The 19,732-nt window shown below is 43.4% G+C and overlaps 1 protein-coding gene across 1 annotated transcript in view; it reads right to left on the reverse strand.

The window, feature by feature from the left end:
• Positions 1–19,732, reverse strand: part of TAF1C (TATA-box binding protein associated factor, RNA polymerase I subunit C) — a 385,888-nt gene that overhangs the window by 205,323 nt on the left and 160,833 nt on the right. Inside the window, exon 10 of the mRNA XM_053699633.1 lies at positions 16,375–16,470. Within this exon, the coding sequence (XP_053555608.1) occupies positions 16,375–16,470 (96 nt within the window). The remainder of the gene's footprint in view (positions 1–16,374; positions 16,471–19,732) is intronic.

Genomic DNA, 19,732 nt, shown 5'->3' on the forward strand with positions numbered 1-19,732 from the left:
AGATATGCTTTAAAATCAGGCTGAAGGAGAGAGATATATTAGCGTCAGATTGGCCTGCAAAAGTTTAAAGGAATGGGGAGGTTATACCTATGGACATTTGAGCTAAGGGTCATTTAAGCAAACATAGGGAAAGTTGAAAATTACAGAGATAAGACAGAGGTATTCATGTAGGGGAATAAACCATTAAACAAAGTACAAAAAGAAGATATATTGGCCTTAACTAGTTAAACTAACTTTTAACATAATGGTCAGACATGATGGTGATAAAATATGCATTTAAAATTATAAAAACAAACAAAAATATAAAATAAAAATAAAACACAATACATATAGCAATACACACATCAGAAAATAACAGGGTAGGTAAAATTAAATGAAAGAACTATCTTCCATAGGCTACCTGTTTGCATAGCACTAATTTCTTAGTGCCATCCTTTAGGAATTATATAGTATACATCAGCAGTATAAGCATGGAGAAGCAGCCCCTACAAAATAAGCATATAGACCCCAGCAGTACAGTAGAGCAGGTTCCCAGGCAGACTGACACTGTGGGAACGTACAGCAGACATCAGCAGTATAAGCATGGAGCAGCAGCCCCTACAAAATAAGCACATAGACCCCAGCAGTACAGTAGAGCAGGTTCCCAGGCAGACTGACACTGTGGGAACGTACAGCAGATATCAGCGAGGCTGTACATGAACCTGTCCTCATGCACACCGTGTAAGGGCAACAAACGCAGCAACACCGGCTCCTTAGAGACACTGCAGAATAATTTTCACTAAAAAATTCTCATTGCGACTTCCGGTGGACGGAGCTAACGGCTGGCAGCAGAGGAGAAGAGCTCTGCAATTCAGAGCGTTAAAATCTATGCATCTCGCATCCAGCCGCATTTCCCACGACGCTGCCTTGTTGGGCTACTTGCCCTGTAAACCCCAACTGACCAATATTGTGAAGGGCCGGAGATCGCCCTTGCCCCGGGAGGACACTAAAACTGCGCAATACTGCGTGAAAACAGACCACTCACGGGCGCCATCTTGGAGGAACCCTCCCTTCTGCACCAACTGCACCGGCTCAGACGGAGCCCAAAGAAAGCAGCATATGCCCCTGGGAAGGCCACGGGGGACCACACATACCTCTGCAACACAGGAGATACACCAAGGCTGAAACAGCCATTTACAAACAGCTGCTACAGGAGGCCGGTAAGAAGCTTGTGTAACAAACATCTCGTGGGAAGCATACACGACCAGTAAAAAACAAAAACATTCTAACACTGCCTTATTATCACATAAATACATATTGGGCAGCTTTTATATAGAGACATTGCCGAGGAAATCTGTTATATGTTACATTTGGGCCCAAGTCTTCATTACCACTAGTTTGCATAGAAGTGCATGTCAATAAAAAAAGACTCCTTGTTGCATATCATACCTTTCTGGTGTTAAACTCAGTGGGCCTGCCATGTACTTCAAAGGACACATATACCTATATCTCTGGGGCCTAAATTAAATTAATACACTAAGAATCCTATCAACTTGGCATTGAAAAGTTGTGGAGAGACCCAGCACCCTACTACCAAGCAGCCTGCAGCTGTAATAACTAAGGCCTATATCACCATCTTGTGGTCTCTGAGATATTGCATTTGATATTTTTTGTTGTTGAATACCACCTAGCAGAGAATTTTTGTATGAGGTTAGATCCGTATTTCTCATCTGCTCCCAACTCTTTGGCGGGAAAGATGACCTCTAGAAATAAACAACTGGATAAAAGAAAGGCTATTGCTGAAATACATGCAGAATCCCGCCTTCCCCCAAGGCCCCAGACCCTGCTATCATGGACTCATCTATTTTGCTCCAGGAGCTTAAATCCTTCTTTCTACCGAAAATGGAGTCCCTTCAGGCAGGGGTGGACACCCTTGCCAGCGAGGTTAGCCAGTTTTCCACAAGAATCACGCAAGCAGAACAGCGAATATCTGACGTAGAAGATAGACAAGAATCAACAACTGTATCAGTGAGACAGCTCTTACGCCAGAATCGGGCACTACAGAAGAATGTGGAAGACCTCGAGAACCGTAGCTGAAGAAATAACCTCTGAGTAGTAGGGGTCCCTGAAACTATAAAAGGCAAAGACTTACTGGAATTCACGGCACTGATGCTTCCCAAAGCACTAAAAATAAATCCAGACTCACCGCATAGGCCCAGACAATGGCCTTGAAACATCCAACTCCGCCAAGTAATTTTTAAGTGCCTCAATTATCAGAAAAAGCTTGCACTGCTACGGGCATACCGTGCCCACAAGGGAGATCTGATATTTGAGGGAAAAAATCTCTTGATCTTTCAGGATTTCTCTGCAGAGGTGACCAAGCTGCGAAAGGACTTTGACCCCCTGTGTTCCCGCTTGTATAAGGAGGGGAGACAGGCCTTCCTGCTTTATCCAGCTAAGTTGAGGTTACAGACGCAAAATGGAAGCAGGTTTTTCCGTACTCCTAAAGAACTACAAGCTTACTTGGATGCAGAAGATCAAGGTGATGTCCGCTGAGCAAAGGAAAACAATACCTCAGCCATCTCCATTTTCTTATGGAGAGATTAACACTACAACGACCTATTAAGCTCATGCACGTGAATTTACAGAGGAGTGAGCACTGATTGGCTAAACTGCAAGTCTGTCAAAAGAACTGAAATAAGGGGGCAGTCTGCAGAAGTTTAGATACAAGGTAATTACAGAGGTAAAACGTGTATAATTATAACTTTGTTGGTTGTGCAAAACTGGGTAAAGGAGGCACTGAACCCAAATTTTTTCTTTCGTGATTCAGATAGAGCATGCAATTTTAAGCAACTCTAATTTACTCCTATGATCAAATTTTCTTCATTCTCTTGGTATCTTTATCTGAAATGCAAGAATGTAAGTTTAGATGCCGGACCATTTTTTGGTGAACACCTGGGTTGTTCTTGCTGATTGGTGGATAAATTCACCCACCAATAAACATAATGCTGTCCAGCTTAGATGCCTTCTTTTTCAAATAAAGATAGCAAGAGAACAAAGAAAAATTGATAATAGGAGTAAATTAGAAAGTTGCTTAAATTGCATGCTCTATCCGAATCATGAAAGAAAAAAAATTTGGGTTCAGCGTCCCTTTAAAAGGGATTATCTATCTTTTAAAACAACAGAAAATCTGTTGTTGATTGTCCTAAGAAATAGTAAGAAAATATGTATTTTATACAGGACAACATAAGTTGCAACAGACATTAGCAGAAAATCTCACTATGAGAGAATTATATAAATTTACCCATATACATCAAATATGGTAGCATGAAAAACATAATTTATGTAAGAACTTACCTGATAAATTCATTTCTTTCATATTAGCAAGAGTCCATGAGCTAGTGACGTATGGGATATACATTCCTACCAGGAGGGGCAAAGTTTCCCAAACCTCAAAATGCCTATAAATACACCCCTCACCACACCCACAATTCAGTTTAACGCATAGCCAAGAAGTGGGGTGATAAGAAAAAAGTGCGAAAGCATAAAAAATAAGGAATTGGAATAATTGTGCTTTATACAAAAAATCATAACCACCACAAAAAGGGTGGGCCTCATGGACTCTTGCTAATATGAAAGAAATGAATTTATCAGGTAAGTTCTTACATAAATTATGTTTTCTTTCATGTAATTAGCAAGAGTCCATGAGCTAGTGACGTATGGGATAATGACTACCCAAGATGTGGATCTTCCACGCAAGAGTCACTAGAGAGGGAGGGATAAAATAAAAAGACAGCCAATTCCGCTGAAAATAATCCACACCCAAAAAAAGTTTAAATTTTATAATGAAAAAAACTAAAATTATAAGCAGAAGAATCAAACTGAAACAGCTGCCTGAAGTACTTTTCTACCAAAAACTGCTTCAGAAGAAGAAAACACATCAAAATGGTAGAATTTAGTAAAAGTATGCAAAGAAGACCACGTTGCTGCTTTGCAAATCTGATCAACCGAAGCTTCATTCCTAAACGCCCAGGAAGTAGAAACTGACCTAGTAGAATGAGCTGTAATTCTTTGAGGCTGAGTTTTACCCGACTCAACATAAGCATGATGAATTAAAGATTTCAACCAAGATGCCAAAGAAATGGCAGAGGCCTTCTGACCTTTCCTAGAACCGGAAAAGATAACAAATAGACTAGAAGTCTTTCGTAAATTCTTAGTAGCTTCAACATATTTCAAAGCTCTAACTACATCCAAAGAATGCAATGATCTCTCCTTAGAATTCTTAGGATTAGGACACAATGAAGGAACCACAATTTCTCTACTAATGTTGTTAGAATTCACAACCTTAGGTAAAAATTTAAAAGAAGTTCGCAACACCGCCTTATCCTGATGAAAAATCAGAAAAGGAGACTCACAAGAAAGAGCAGATAATTCAGAAACTCTTCTAGCAGAAGAGATGGCCAAAAGAAACAAAACTTTCCAAGAAAGTAATTTAATGTCCAATGAATGCATAGGTTCAAACGGAGGAGCTTGAAGAGCCCCCAGAACCAAATTCAAACTCCAAGGAGGAGAAATTGACTTAATAACAGGTTTTATACGAACCAAAGCTTGTACAAAACAATGAATATCAGGAAGATTAGCAATCTTTCTGTGAAAAAGAACAGAAAGAGCAGAGATTTGTCCTTTCAAGGAACTTGCAGACAAACCTTTATCCAAACCATCCTGAAGAAACTGTAAAATTCTCGGAATTCTAAAAGAATGCCAGGAAAAATGATGAGAAAGACACCAAGAAATGTAAGTCTTCCAGACTCGATAATATATCTTCCTAGATACAGATTTACGAGCCTGTAACATAGTATTAATCACAGAGTCAGAGAAACCTCTTTGACTAAGAATCAAGCAATCAATCTCCATACCTTTAAATTTAAGGATTTGAGATCCTGATGGTAAAAAGGACCTTGCGACAGAAGGTCCGGTCTTAACTGAAGAGTCCACGGTTGGCAAGAGGCCATCCGGACAAGATCCGCATACCAAAACCTGTGAGGCCATGCTGGAGCCACCAGCAGAACAAACGAGCATTCCTTCAGAATCTTGGAGATTACTCTTGGAAGAAGAACTAGAGGCGGAAAGATATAGGCAGGATGATACTTCCAAGGAAGTGACAATGCATCCACTGCTTCCGCCTGAGGATCCCTGGATCTGGACAGATACCTGGGAAGTTTCTTGTTTAGATGAGAAGCCATCAGATCTATTTCTGGAAGTCCCCACATTTGAACAATCTGAAGAAATACCTCTGGGTGAAGAGACCATTCGCCCGGATGTAACGTTTGGCGACTGAGATAATCCGCTTCCCAATTGTCTATACCTGGGATATGAACCGCAGAAATTAGACAGGAGCTGGATTCCGCCCATACCAGTATTCGAGATACTTCTTTCATAGCCAGAGGACTGTGAGTCCCTCCTTGATGATTGATATATGCCACAGTTGTGACATTGTCTGTCTGAAAACAAATGAACGATTCTCTCTTCAGAAGAGGCCATGACTGAAGAGCTCTGAAAATTGCACGGAGTTCCAAAATATTTATTGGTAATCTCACCTCCCGAGATTCCCAAACCCCTTGTGCTGTCAGAGACCCCCAAACAGCTCCCCAACCTGTCAGACTTGCATCTGTTGAAATTACAGTCCAGGTCGGAAGAACAAAAGAAGCCCCCTGAACTAAACGATGGTGATCTGTCCACCACATCAGAGAGTGTCGTACAATCGGTTTTAAAGATATTAATTGAGATATCTTTGTGTAATCCCTGCACCACTGGTTCAGCATACAGAGCTGAAGAGGTCGCAAGTGAAAACGAGCAAAGGGGATCACGTCCGATGCAGCAGTCATAAGACCTAGAATTTCCATGCATAAGGCTACCGAAGGGAATGATTGAGACTGAAGGTTTCGACAAGCTGAGATCAATTTTAGACGTCTCTTGTCTGTCAGAGACAGAGTCATGGACACTGAATCTATCTGGAAACCTAAAAAGGTTACCCTTGTCTGAGGAATCAATGAACTTTTCGGTAAATTGATCCTTCAACCATGATCTCGAAGAAACAACACAAGTCGACTCGTATGAGATTCTGCTAAATGTGAAGACTGAGCAAGTACCAAGATATCGTCCAAATAAGGAAATACCACAATACCCTGTTCTCTGATTACAGACAGAAGGGCACCGAGAACCTTTGTAAAAATTCTTGGAGCTGTTGCTAGGCCAAACGGCAGAGCCACAAACTGGTAATGCTTGTCTAGGAAAGAGAATCTCAGAAACTGATAGTGATCTGGATGAATCGGAATATGCAGATATGCATCCTGTAAATCTATTGTGGACATATAATGCCCTTGCTGAACAAAAGGCAGGATAGTCCTTATAGTTACCATTTTGAATGTTGGTATCCTTACATAACGATTCAATATTTTTAGATCCAGAACTGGTCTGAAGGAATTCTCCTTCTTTGGTACAATGAAGAGATTTGAATAAAACCCCAGCCCCTGTTCCAGAACTGGAACTGGCATAATTACTCCAGCCAACTCTAGATCTGAAACACATTTCAGAAATGCTTGAGCCTTCGCTGGATTTACTGGGACAAGGGAAAGAAAAAATCTCTTTGCAGGAGGACTTATCTTGAAGCCAATTCTGTACCCTTCTGAAACAATGTTCTGAATCCAAAGATTGTGAATTGAATTGATCCAAATTTCTTTGAAAAATCGTAATCTGCCCCCTACCAGCTGGGCTGGAATGAGGGCCGCACCTTCATGTGGACTTGGGAGCTGGCTTTGGTTTCCTAAAAGGCTTGGATTTATTCCAGACTGGAGATGGTTTCCAAACTGATACCGCTCCTGTGGGTGAAGGATCAGGCTTTTGTTCCTTATTGTGACGAAAGGAACGAAAACGATTATTAGACCTAAATTTACCTTTAGATTTTTTATCCTGTGGTAAAAAAGTTCCTTTCCCTCCAGTAACAGTTGAGATAATAGAATCCAACTGAGAACCAAATAATTTATTACCCTGGAAAGAAAGGGAAAGCAAAGTTGACTTAGAAGACATATCAGCATTCCAAGTTTTAAGCCATAAAGCTCTTCTAGCTAAAATAGCTAGAGACATATACCTGACATCAACTCTAATGATATCAAAGATGGCATCACAAATAAAGTTATTAGCATGTTGAAGAAGATTAACAATGCTATGAGAATTATGATCTGTTACTTGTTGCGCTAAAGCTTCTAACCAAAAAGTTGAAGCTGCAGCAACATCGGCTAAAGATATAGCAGGTCTAAGAAGATTACCTGAACATAAGTAAGCTTTTCTTAGAAAGGATTCAATCTTCCTATCTAAAGGATCCTTAAAGGAAGTACTATCTGCCGTAGGAATAGTAGTACGTTTAGCAAGAGTAGAGACAGCCCCATCAACCTTAGGGATTTTGTCCCAAAACTCTAATCTGTCAGATGGCACAGGATATAATTGCTTAAAACGTTTAGAAGGAGTAAATGAATTACCCAAATTATTCCATTCCCTGGAGATTACTTCAGAAATAGCATCAGAGACAGGAAAAACTTCTGGAATAACTACAGGAGATTTAAAAACCTTATTTAAACGTTTAGATTTAGTATCAAGAGGACCAGAATCCTCTATTTCTAATGCAATTAAGACTTCTTTAAGTAAAGAACGAATAAATTCCATTTTGAATAAATATGAAGATTTATCAGCATCAACCTCTGAAACAGAATCCTCTGAACCAGAGGAATCAATATCAGAATGATGATGTTCATTTAAAAATTCATCTGAAAAATGAGAAGTTTTAAAAGACCTTTTACGTTTACTAGAAGGAGGAATAACAGACATAGCCTTCTTAATGGATTTAGAAACAAAATCTCTTATGTTAACAGGAACACTCTGAGTATTAGATGTTGATGGAACAGCAACAGGTAATGTAACATTACTAAAGGAAATATTATCTGCATTAACAAGTTTGTCATGACATTCATTACAAACAACAGCTGGAGGAACAAATACCACAAGTTTACAGCAGATACACTTAACTTTGGTAGATCCAGCACCAGGCAGCGATTTTCCAGAAGTATCTTCTGACTCAGGGTCAATCTGGGACATCTTGCAATATGTAATAGAAAAAACAACATATAAAGCAAAATTGATCAAATTCCTTAAATGACAGTTTCAGGAATGGGAAAAAAATGCCAGTGAACAAGCTTCTAGCAACCAGAAGCAATAAATAATGAGACTTAAATAATGTGGAGACAATAGTGATGCCCATATTTTTTAGCGCCAAAAAAGACGCCCACATTATTTGGCGCCTAAATGCTTTTGGCGCCAAAAATGACGCCACATCCGGAACGCCGACACTTTTGGCGCAAAAAAAGTCAAAAATTACCCAACTTCCAGCGACACGTATGACGCCGGAAACAGAAAAAAAAATTTGCGCCAAAAAAGTCAGCGCCAAGAATGACGCAATAAAATGAAGCATTTGCAGCCCCCGCGAGCCTAACAGCCCACAGGGAAAAAAGTCAAATTTGAAGGTAAGAAAAAAATTGATTTATTCATATGCATTATCCCAAATATGCAACTGACTGTCTGATATAAGGAACGTTGAACATCCTGAGTCAAGGCAAATAAATGTTTGAACACATATATTTAGAACTTTATATAAAAGTGCCCAACCATAGCTTAGAGTGTCACAGAAAATAAGACTTACTTACCCCAGGACACTCATCTACATGTAGTAGAAAGCCAAACCAGTACTGAAACGAGAATCAGTAGAGGTAATGGTATATATAAGAGTATATCGTCGATCTGAAAAGGGAGGTAAGAGATGAATCTCTACGACCGATAACAGAGAACCTATGAAATAGACCCCGTAGAAGGAGATAATTGAATTCAAATAGGCAATACTCTCCTCACATCCCTCTGACATTCACTGCACGCTGAGAGGAAAACCGGGCTCCAACCTGCTGCGGAGCGCATATCAACGTAGAATCTAGCACAAACTTACTTCACCACCTCCATAGGAGGCAAAGTTTGTAAAACTGAATTGTGGGTGTGGTGAGGGGTGTATTTATAGGCATTTTGAGGTTTGGGAAACTTTGCCCCTCCTGGTAGGAATGTATATCCCATACGTCACTAGCTCATGGACTCTTGCTAATTACATGAAAGAAATAAACGTATTAAAGTGAATGTAAACTTAAAAACAGGGGCACTTTCATTCATGAAACTTTACATTGCAGTGTATTTATACAAATACCTTACTCGTTAAATGTACATACCAAAAAATACGAGATGATGATAGAGAGATATATATATGTTCCACACCGGAGTATAATAAGTGACACGCACTGACAACAGAGAAAACTCACTGAAATTACATAATTATAAAGAGAAAAGGACCGACAGCCGTCCAGCATATTATACAGATGGCTCAGTTAAAAAAAAGTCCAACAGGGAGGTACGCACCATCCGCATATGAGATGCAGAGGAAAGGGGCCAATCAAACTACAAGGCAACAGCCAAAGTCAGTCAGAGAGAAAAAGAAACGATATTGTGGCAGGAAAGCTCTCAGCTCCACCGTAGATAGATCGCAAACCTCACTGACATATTCCCTATGTCTGACCCGACCTTATGGCAGAGAATGGAAACAAGGAGCGTCTATCACAAGTAAGCCCCCAATATCTGCACACAATAAAGGCTCCTGCCCTGTGGATTCGCTGAGAAAACAAAAGCCTGGAGGAATGAGATAACCTTCATGCTGAATCTAGACTTAGGTCACAGAAAGTAGCACAAGCGACCGCAGTAGCGATCATACCCCTCATAGAAAATGTGCCGACATAAGCACACTATTGTCCCATCAGTCGCACTGCACCTGGCAGAATGAATAATGTGTAACTTGGTGTACGTGGCAATCATACATATCTACACATCGAATGAGCATCGTGCTTGATAACACCTGTTTTGTGCAGACTGTTCTGCTGCCCAGGTTGAAGACTCCTCCTGAGCTATTATAGAGGAAATGCCGCCACGGCCCTAGAGTTTAAATAGCGCAGTGATATGGAGCAGAGAGGGAGCAAATGGCGACCGTTCACTGACCCTCAAGTCTAACAGCACACACTTCCCATAAGGCTGAGATCCCAGGCTGAAAAAAAGTCTGAGGCTATTATCCCAAATAGATAATGTTGCCCTCTTGCTAGGGTCTATATTTGCCACCATAGATTATAGGTTCCTTAGAGAGAGACCTCTAGATCCTTTAATAAATACCTCTATAGAGATAGCTGGTGCCCACCAGTACACCTTCTGTCCTGTCCCAGAGAAATCTTCCCAAGTATATAAAGAAAATTGGGACTTACCTCCAGGTTCATTGCTGCGACGCAGACACAGCACATCCAGGTCTGACAGATCCATCCAGACTTCTGAAAGGGACCTGAGTAGAAAGGAAAAGAAAATTTATGCTTACCTGATAAATTTATTTATTTTTTGACACAATGAGTCCACAAATCATCTTAACTACTAATGGGATATTCACCTCCTGGTCAGCACGAGGCGGCAAAGAGCACCACAGCAGAGCTGATAAATATCACCTCCATTCACTCCCAACCCAGTCATTTGACCGAAGTTAAGGAAAGAAAGGAAAAGCCAAGGTGCTGAGGTGTCTGAAGTTTACAATAACCCACAACCTGTCTTACAAGAACAGGGCGGGCCATGGACTCATCGTGTCAAAAAAGAAATAAATTTATCAGGTAAGCATACATTTTCTTTTCTTTTTTATGACACGAGTCCACAGATCATCTTAATTACTAATGGGATTCAATACCCAAGCTAGAGTACACAGATGATACGGGATAAACAAGACAGGGAACCTAAACGGAAGGCACCACTGCATGAAGAACCTTTCTTCCCAAAAAAACAGCCTCAGCCTAAGAAAAGGTAAAACTGTAAATCACGGACCACGTCCAAATTGTGCAGACATCTTTCCTACTAAAAAAAGGATTAGGATACAAGGAGAGAACAACAATCTCCTGATCAACAACCTTAGGGGAAAAAAAAAAAAACTAATTTAGTATGTAAAACTTCCTTATTTGAATGGAAAATAAGGTAAGGAGACTCATACTGCAATGCAGAGAGCTCTGACACTCTACGAGTAGAAGAAATAAAACTTTCCAAGATAACCATGAAATATCTAAGGAATTCTTAGGACCAAACGAAGCCCCTGGAAGAACTAAAATCAGACTCCATGGGGGAGTAACTGAAGTTGAACACAGGCCTGACAAAATGATTATACATCTGGAACATCCACCAGACATTTGTGTAACAAAATTAGATAAGGTCGAGACCTGACCCTCTAGGTCAAATTTATAGAACTTTGAAAAAGTGTGAAGAGAGGACCAAGTTGCAGCCTTGCAAATCTGTTCCATAGAAGCTTCATATATAAATGCCCATGAGAAAACAACAACCCTCATGTAATGAGCCGTAACTATCTCTGGAGGCTGCTGTCCAGCAGACTCATATGCAAAACGTATGACACTCTACAGTGTAGATAAACTCTTTCTCCAATCCGACTTGGACAAAAGACAAAAATCTAGGAATCGTAACTCTACTCCATGAGTAGCCTTTGGATTCCCACCAATAGAGATATATACGCCCTGATGGTAAGTCCTTCTAGATACAAGCTTATGAGCCTGAATCATGGTCTGACCGAGTCAGAAAAAAACCCGCTTAATAAAATTAAGCGTTCAATCTCTGAGCAGACAGCTTCAGAGAAAAACTAGAGTTTGGTGAAGGAAGGGTCCTCAATTAGAAGGTCCTTTCTTAACAGAAGTCTCCAAGATGGCAGTGACATGTCCACCAGGTCTGCATACCAATTCCTGCGAGGCCAAGCAGGTGCAATGAGAATTACCGATGGCCCTTCCTACTTGCTTTGAGCAATAACCCGAAGAAGAAATCAAACGGATGAAAAAGATATGCTAGACTGAAGGTTCAAGGAACCGCCAGAGCATAGTGGGGGTCCCTGACCTCGACCCGTATCATGGGAGCTTGGCATTCTGTCGATGCCATGAGATCTAATTCCTGCTGATCCCTCTTGAGAATCAGGCTGGAGAACACTTCAGGATGGAGTAATGTTGTCCGACTAGAACCTAATAAATTGGACAGAGACTAACTGAGGTCCAGCCAGAAGAGCGTTGAAAATCGCTCTCAGTTCCAGGAAGTCTATGGAAAGAACAGACTCTGACTGAGCCCAAACTCCCTGAACTCTTAGGGAACCACAGACTGTTCCCCACCCTAGCAGGCTGGTGATTGTTGTCACAATCACCCAAAATGGTCTGAGAAAGCAGGATCCCTGGAAGAAATGATCCAGAGACAACCGCCATTAAAGACAATCCCTTGTCTCCTACGCCAGTAGTATTTGAGGAGACAAATCCGTCAAATCTCAGTTCAATAGCCTGAACATGCTTAACTGTAGATGTCTGAGGTGGGAACCAAGTAAACGGGATGATGTACATTGCCGCCACCAGCAGCCCGATTACCTCCTGCACTGGGCCACTGATGGCCGAGGAATGGACTAAAGCACTGGACAAGAATCGATAATCTTTGATTTCATGACCTCTGTCAGAAAAAACTTAATTGATAGGGAAACTGTTATATTTCCCAAGAAAGTTACTCTTGTATTAGGGACTAAGGAACTCTTTTCCAACATTATCTTCCACCCGAGATACCATAATGTCCGTGAATGGATCTTGCCTGTCGTAAGAATAGCGCCTGGACTGGGATATCGTCCAGATAGGACGCCACTGCAATGTCCCATAACTGAAGCACCACTAACAGCGATCCCAGAACCTTTGTGAAAATTCTGGGAGCTATGGCAAGACCGAATGGAAGAGCCACAATTGGAAGAGTTTGTCTAGAAAGGCAAGTCTTAGGAACTTGAAATGATCCCTATAAAATGGGAACATGCAGGTACATGTCCTTTAAAACCACTGTCATAAACTGACTCTCTTTGATCAAAGGAAGAATGGAACGAATAGTTTCCATCCTGAAGGACGGTAGTTTAAGAAATTTGTTTAGACTCTTACGATCTAAAATTGGCCTGAAAATTCCCTTATCCTTGGGAATCACGAACAGATTTGAATAAAATCCAGACCCTGTTTCTGTATCGGATAGGAACAATCACTTGCAGGTCGGAGAGGTCTCCTACACAGTGTAAGAACGCTTCTCTAGTTCGTATCCCTGGGGCACTATTTCTATTGCCCGGGGATCCTGAACATCTCGAACCTGAGCGAAGAAAAAAAAAAAGTCTGCTCCCTACAAGATCCGGTCCTGGATCAGGGGCAGGCCCTTCATGCTGTCTTCAGTTCAGCAGCAGGTTTCTTGGATTGTCTCCCTTATTCCAAGACTGATTGGAAAAGGAGGAATTTCCCTTGAAATTTTGCAAGGAACGAAAAATACTCTGTCGTCCTCTTTGTTTGTTTGTTTTTTTCCCACTTATCCGGAGGATGAAGATGACCTTTACCTCCCGAAATATCAGGGATAATTTCCATCAAGCCAGGTCCAAACAAGGTCTTCCCCTTGTAAGGAATTGCTAAAAGCTTAGGCTTAGAGGTCACATCCGCAGACCAAGGTCTTAACCCTAAGGCTCTGCAATATGCCGCCGCACTAGAGCCGGTAGCAAAACCCATAACTGGCTGCCATTGTGAGCCCTGATGTACATACATCCTATAGAGTAACCTCTCTTGCTCATAGGATCTTTGAAAGAACAACTATCTTTTATAGGAATAGTATTTCTCTTAGCCAAGGAGGAAAAGGTTCCTTCCACCTTGGGGACTGTTTGCCAAGCCCCCTTAACATAGTTGGCTATGGAAAACATCTTTGAGTCATTAGCAATGATGTCAGAAGCTTGGTCTGGTACCGGAAACAAGTCTATCGAGGAAAAAACCTCGAAATATTTGTTCCGCTTACTGGACTTCTTAGGAGCAACAACTACCATGGAGTAGCTGTCCCCCAAGTAGCTAAAACCTCATTAAGTAACAGACAGAGGTGGTCTAGCTAACCTGAAAGAGACACCTTCAGTATCAGCAAGAGGGATAATACAGGCAGAATCTGAAACTTTCACCTTCAGATGCTACTACGGTATCCTCCTCCTCAGGCTTCTGGGAGGGGTCCCCCGAAATAGCAACAACTGCGTCAGAAACCTCGCTTACTGAATATTTGATTTTTCTCATACGCTAACTCCAACGGGAGTTTGAGAGGAAGTGCAGGGCACTTGCATGCAAGGGCGGTAAACTCTGGGACGTTTGAGAACAAAGCTGTGTTATATTGAGCATTGTTATTAGAGTCCTGAACAACGCTTTCGTTAGAAAACGTTGGCTCAGAACAAAGTTTCTCTGTATCTTAAAGTTCCTTCAATACATGAGAAACAGAAAAAAGGATTGGCAAAACAGATTGGTGGTCCCAGCTTGACATTAAGTCATATTGAGTAAGTGACACATAGTAAAACCTCTAGGTCCATGTCTAACATTAAACTGACAACATTTTAATCATCCCAAGATAAAATTTTATTATAATGCCAAAAGAACCTAAAAACGTTACTGTCTCTTTAAATAATAAAACTGTAACCTTTTTACTGGAAAAACGATTAAGTATTATTGTGTAATAACAAATTTAAAAATAAGCGTATCAACCCCTACACCTCAGCAGTCTCCGAGACTCCATTTTCCCCCAGAAAAAAGTGAGCACTTACCTCATATGCTGCAAGGCAGATTCCAGGTTTGAGAGGTCCTATCCCTCACATGGACCTGTGAATGAAGAGAAAGTCCTGAGTTAGAATCTCTCAGGTTTTCAGTGTAAGGGCAGCATCAGTATATGGGAGGCGCAGTGAGAATTGTGTCCCACAAGTTCCCATTGCTCTAAAGCCACCAAAGCTCTACTGAAGAGACTGATATGGACTACGGCTAAACCCTAGGACAAAAGCAGCACAATCCTGCACTACTTAAAAAATAATAAACTCTTGATTGAAGAATCTAATCTAACACCCGACTTTACCTCTTCCTATCACTAACGTAGGCAAAGAGAATGACTGGAGTGGGAGGGGAGGGAAGGGAGGAGCTATTTAACAGCTCTGCTGTGGTGCTCTTTGCCTCCTCCTGCTGACCAGGAGGTGAATATCCCATTAGTAATTAAGATGATCCATGGACTCATCATGTCATAAAAAAGAAAACACTGTAACAAACACTGGTTTGCCGGGTGGGGGTTAGCACAGATTGCTGGAGAGAGAACAGAGACTCTCCTGCGACCTCCAGCAGCTAACTGCTAATACTCTCACTAAAGACGATTACATGGACACAGCATTACCCCAGTCCTACTTCAAGGGAAGCTACCCATAAAAGGACTTCAATTCTTCAAAGCACTATGTTCACATTCTCCTTGTATTTATAGGCTTTTGAGGTTTGGGAAACTTTGCCTCCTCCTGGTAGGAATGTATATCCCGTTAGTAACTAGCTTGTGGACTCTCGCCACCTATATGAAAGAAAAATAAATAAATGTTGAGGTTTTGACTTACTTTGGAGCCAAAATGTATGTATCATCTACAGACACAAGAGGCCTATAAAGAGTTATGGACCCTAGTTTGGAAGTCGAATGGTGGCCCCATCATTGACAGGCGGTATATAGTCTGGGGTTGATATACCCTACAGCTAATTCTATAGGCAGTATAATGACTATCCAGTACAAGGACGGATTGTATTTGGCTCGGTACCAGCAATGCTTTGCGGCTCCAGAGAGGTAATATAATTATTAGTAACAAAAAAGTGACCGCACCACCTAATAAACGTTAAATGCTATGTTATTTGGTGGATGGGGTTTGTGTGGATTTGAATGTATCTTTGGTCTTCTCCAACGGTTTTCTAAGTAATGCCAGATTGATTATGACATAGTGTGATGTGAAACCATTAAAATACTTTGCTGAAAAAATTGCTAAGACTCATTGGCTGGGATTATTTAGTATAATATAATTATTAGTTTGACCCCAGCAGGAGTTAAACACATAGCACTGCAGGGTCACTAGTGATAAAATGACATGTACTGACAACTTATAATGATGATAAATGATCTATTGAGAGGAGTATGTAAGGGTATAGTTCTATGATTATTTGTGGGGGAATAGTACAGCATCTTTGTTTGGTTGGTCAGTTGTGCAATAGTTTGTTCTAGTATCTTTTTATCATGTTTGCTATATACCAGATTGCTCTAACTCTGCAGTACCTCTTGTTCCAGCTACCCATGACTAGTGAGATGTATACCCAAGACAAATGCATTGCAGGAAGCTGACCACCCTCTCCCACAGCTCATGAACTCTCATACCCTCAGAAATTTGTCGCCCATGTAGCAGTGCGGCTCCAGCAGGCGTCCCATACACTGGAACGCTGTGTCATTGTGACCCCAGTAGAAATCGCCCATCTGTGGAGAGAAGATAAAGAGCGACATAAGAAGGAGAATGGAGAAAACAGATACCAGGACCTGGTGCTCAGCAATAAAAGATCACCAAATAGCAGCCAAAGGCAACAGTAACCTTGCAGCTGGCATAATGGCACTGACCCAATAAGTAAGTGTGCACCTGGGGTCTCTGAGTAAAAGGAGGGTTTGCTATCTGGGGGAGATGATAGAGGGGGCTGTGTGTCTGGGTAGGAGGAGCGGTTGGTATCAGAGGGAGATGATAGAGGGGGCTGTGTGTCTGGGTAGGAGGAGCGGTTGGTATTAGAGGGAGATGATAGAGGGGGCTGTGTGTCTGGGTAGGAGGAGCGGTTGGTATTAGAGGGAGATGATAGAGGGGGCTGTGTGTCTGGGTAGGAGGAGCGGTTGGTATCAGAGGAAGATGATAGAGGGCGGCTGTGTGTCCGGGTAGGAGGAGCAGTTGGTATCAGAGGGAGATGATAGAGGGCGGCTGTGTGTCTGGGTATGAGGAGCGGTTGGTATTAGAGGGAGATGATAGAGGGCGGCTATGTGTCTGGGTATGAGGAGCGGTTGGTATCAGAGGGAGATGATAGAGGGCGGCTGTGTGTCTGGGTAGGAGGAGCGGTTGGTATCAGAGGGAGATGATAGAGGGCGGCTGTGTGTCTGGGTATGAGGAGCGGTTGGTATCAGAGGGAGATGATAGAGGGTGCTGTGTGTCTGGGTAGGAGGAGCGGTTGGTATCAGAGGGAGATGATAGAGGGGGCTGTGTGTCTGGGTAGGAGGAGCGGTTAATATCTGGGGGTGCATGATAGAGGAGGGGCTGTGTGCCTGGGTAGGAGGAGCGGTTGGTATCAGAGGGAGATGATAGAGGGGGCTGTGTGTCTGGGTAGGAGGAGCGGTTGGTATCAGAGGGAGATGATAGAGGGGGGCTGTGTGTCTGGGTAGGAGGAGCGGTTGGTATCAGAGGGAGATGATAGAGGGGGGCTGTGTGTCTGGGTAGGAGGAGCGGTTGGTATTAGAGGGAGATGATAGAGGGTGCTGTGTGTCTGGGTAGGAGGAGCGGTTGGTATTAGAGGGAGATGATAGAGGGGGCTGTTTGTCTGGGTAGGAGGAGCGGTTGGTATCAGAGAGAGATGATAGAGGGGGGCTGTGTATTTGGGTAGGAGGAGCGGTTGGTATCAGAGGGAGATGATAGAGGGTGCTGTGTGTCTGGGTAGGAGGAGCGGTTGGTATTAGAGGGAGATGATAGAGGGGGGCTGTGTGTCTGGGTAGGAGGAGCAGTTGGCATCAGAAGGAGATGATAGAGGGGGCTGTGTGTCTGGGTAGGAGGAGCGGTTGATATCTGGGGGTGCATGATAGAGGGGGGCTGTGTATTTGGGTAGGAGGAGCGGTTGGTATCAGAGGGAGAAGATAGAGGGGGCTGTGTGTCTGGGTAGGAGGAGCGGTTGGTATCAGAGGGAGAAGATAGAGGGGGCTGTGTGTCTGGGTAGGAGGAGCGGTTAGTATCAGAGGGAGATGATAGAGGGTGCTGTGTGTCTGGGTAGGAGGAGCGGTTGGTATTAGAGGGAGATGATAGAGGGGGCTGTGTGTCTGGGTAGGAGGAGCGGTTGGTATCAGAGGGAGATGATAGAGGGGGGCTGTGTGTCTGGGTAGGAGGAGCGGTTGGTATCAGAGGGAGATTATAGAGGGTGCTGTGTGTCTGGGTAGGAGGAGCGGTTGGTATCAGAAGGAGATGATAGAGGGGGCTGTGTGTCTGGGTAGGAGGAGCGGTTGGTATCAGAGGGAGATGATAGAGGGGGCTGTGTGTCTGGGTAGGAGGAGCGGTTGGTATCAGAGGGAGATGATAGAGGGGGCTGTGTGTCTGGGTAGGAGGAGCGGTTGGTATCAGAGGGAGATGATAGAGGGGGCTGTGTGTCTGGGTAGGAGGAGCGGTTGGTATCAGAGGGAGATGATAGAGGGTGCTGTGTGTCTGGGTAGGAGGAGCGGTTGGTATCAGAGGGAGATGATAGAGGGGGGCTGTGTGTCTGGGTATGAGGAGCAGTTGGTATCAGAGGGAGATGATAGAGGGGGGCTGTGTGTCTAGGTAGGAGGAGCGGTTAATATCTGGGGTCCATGATAGAGGGGGGCTGTGTTTCTAGGTAGGAGGAGAGGTTAATATCTGGGGGTGCATGATAGAGGAGGGGCTGTATGTCTGGGTATGAGGAGCGGTTGTTATCTGGGGGTGAATGATAGAGGAGGGGCTGTGTGTCTGGGTAGGAGGAGCGGTTGATATCTGGGGGTGCATGATAGAGGGGGGCTGTGTGACTAGGTATGAGGAGCGGTAAATATCTGGGGTCCATGATAGAGGGGGGCTGTGTGTTTGGGTAGGAGGAGCAGTTAATATCTGGGGGTGCATGATAGAGGAGGGGCTGTGTGTCTGGGTAGGAGGAGCGGTTGGTATCAGAGGGAGAAGATAGAGGGGGCTGTGTGTCTGGGTAGGAGGAGCAGTTGGTATCAGGAGGAGATGATAGAGGGGGCTGTGTGTCTGGGTAAGAGGAGCGGTTGATATCTGGGGGTGCATGATAGAGGGGGGCTGTGTGACTAGGTATGAGGAGCGGTAAATATCTGGGGTCCATGATAGAGGGGGGCTGTGTGTTTGGGTAGGAGGAGCAGTTAATATCTGGGGGTGCATGATAGAGGAAGGGCTGTGTGTCTGGGTAGGAGGAGCGGTTGGTATCAGAGGGAGATGATAGAGGGGGCTGTGTGTCTGGGTAGGAGGAGCGGTTGGTATCAGAGGGAGAAGATAGAGGGGGCTGTGTGTCTGGGTAGGAGGAGCAGTTGGTATCTGGGGGTGCATGATAGAGGAAGGGCTGTGTGTCTGGGTAGGAGGAGCAGTTGGTATCAGAAGGAGATGATAGAGGGGGCTGTGTGTCTGGGTAGGAGGAGCGGTTGATATCTGGGGATGCATGATAGAGGGGGGCTGTTTGACTAGGTATGAGGAGCGGTAAATATCTGGGGTCCATGATAGAGGGGGGCTGTGTGTTTGGGTAGGAGGAGCAGTTGGTATCAGGAGGGAGATGATAGAGGGGGCTGTGTGTCTGGGTAGGAGGAGCGGTTGATATCTGGGGGTGCATGATAGAGGGGGGCTGTGTGACTAGGTATGAGGAGCGGTAAATATCTGGGGTCCATGATAGAGGGGGGCTGTGTGTTTGGGTAGGAGGAGCAGTTAATATCTGGGGGTGCATGATAGAGGAGGGGCTGTGTGTCTGGGTAGGAGGAGCAGTTAATA

This window comes from Bombina bombina, chromosome 2 (genome assembly GCF_027579735.1).
Source record: "Bombina bombina isolate aBomBom1 chromosome 2, aBomBom1.pri, whole genome shotgun sequence".
NCBI classification, from domain to species: Eukaryota; Metazoa; Chordata; class Amphibia; order Anura; family Bombinatoridae; genus Bombina; species Bombina bombina.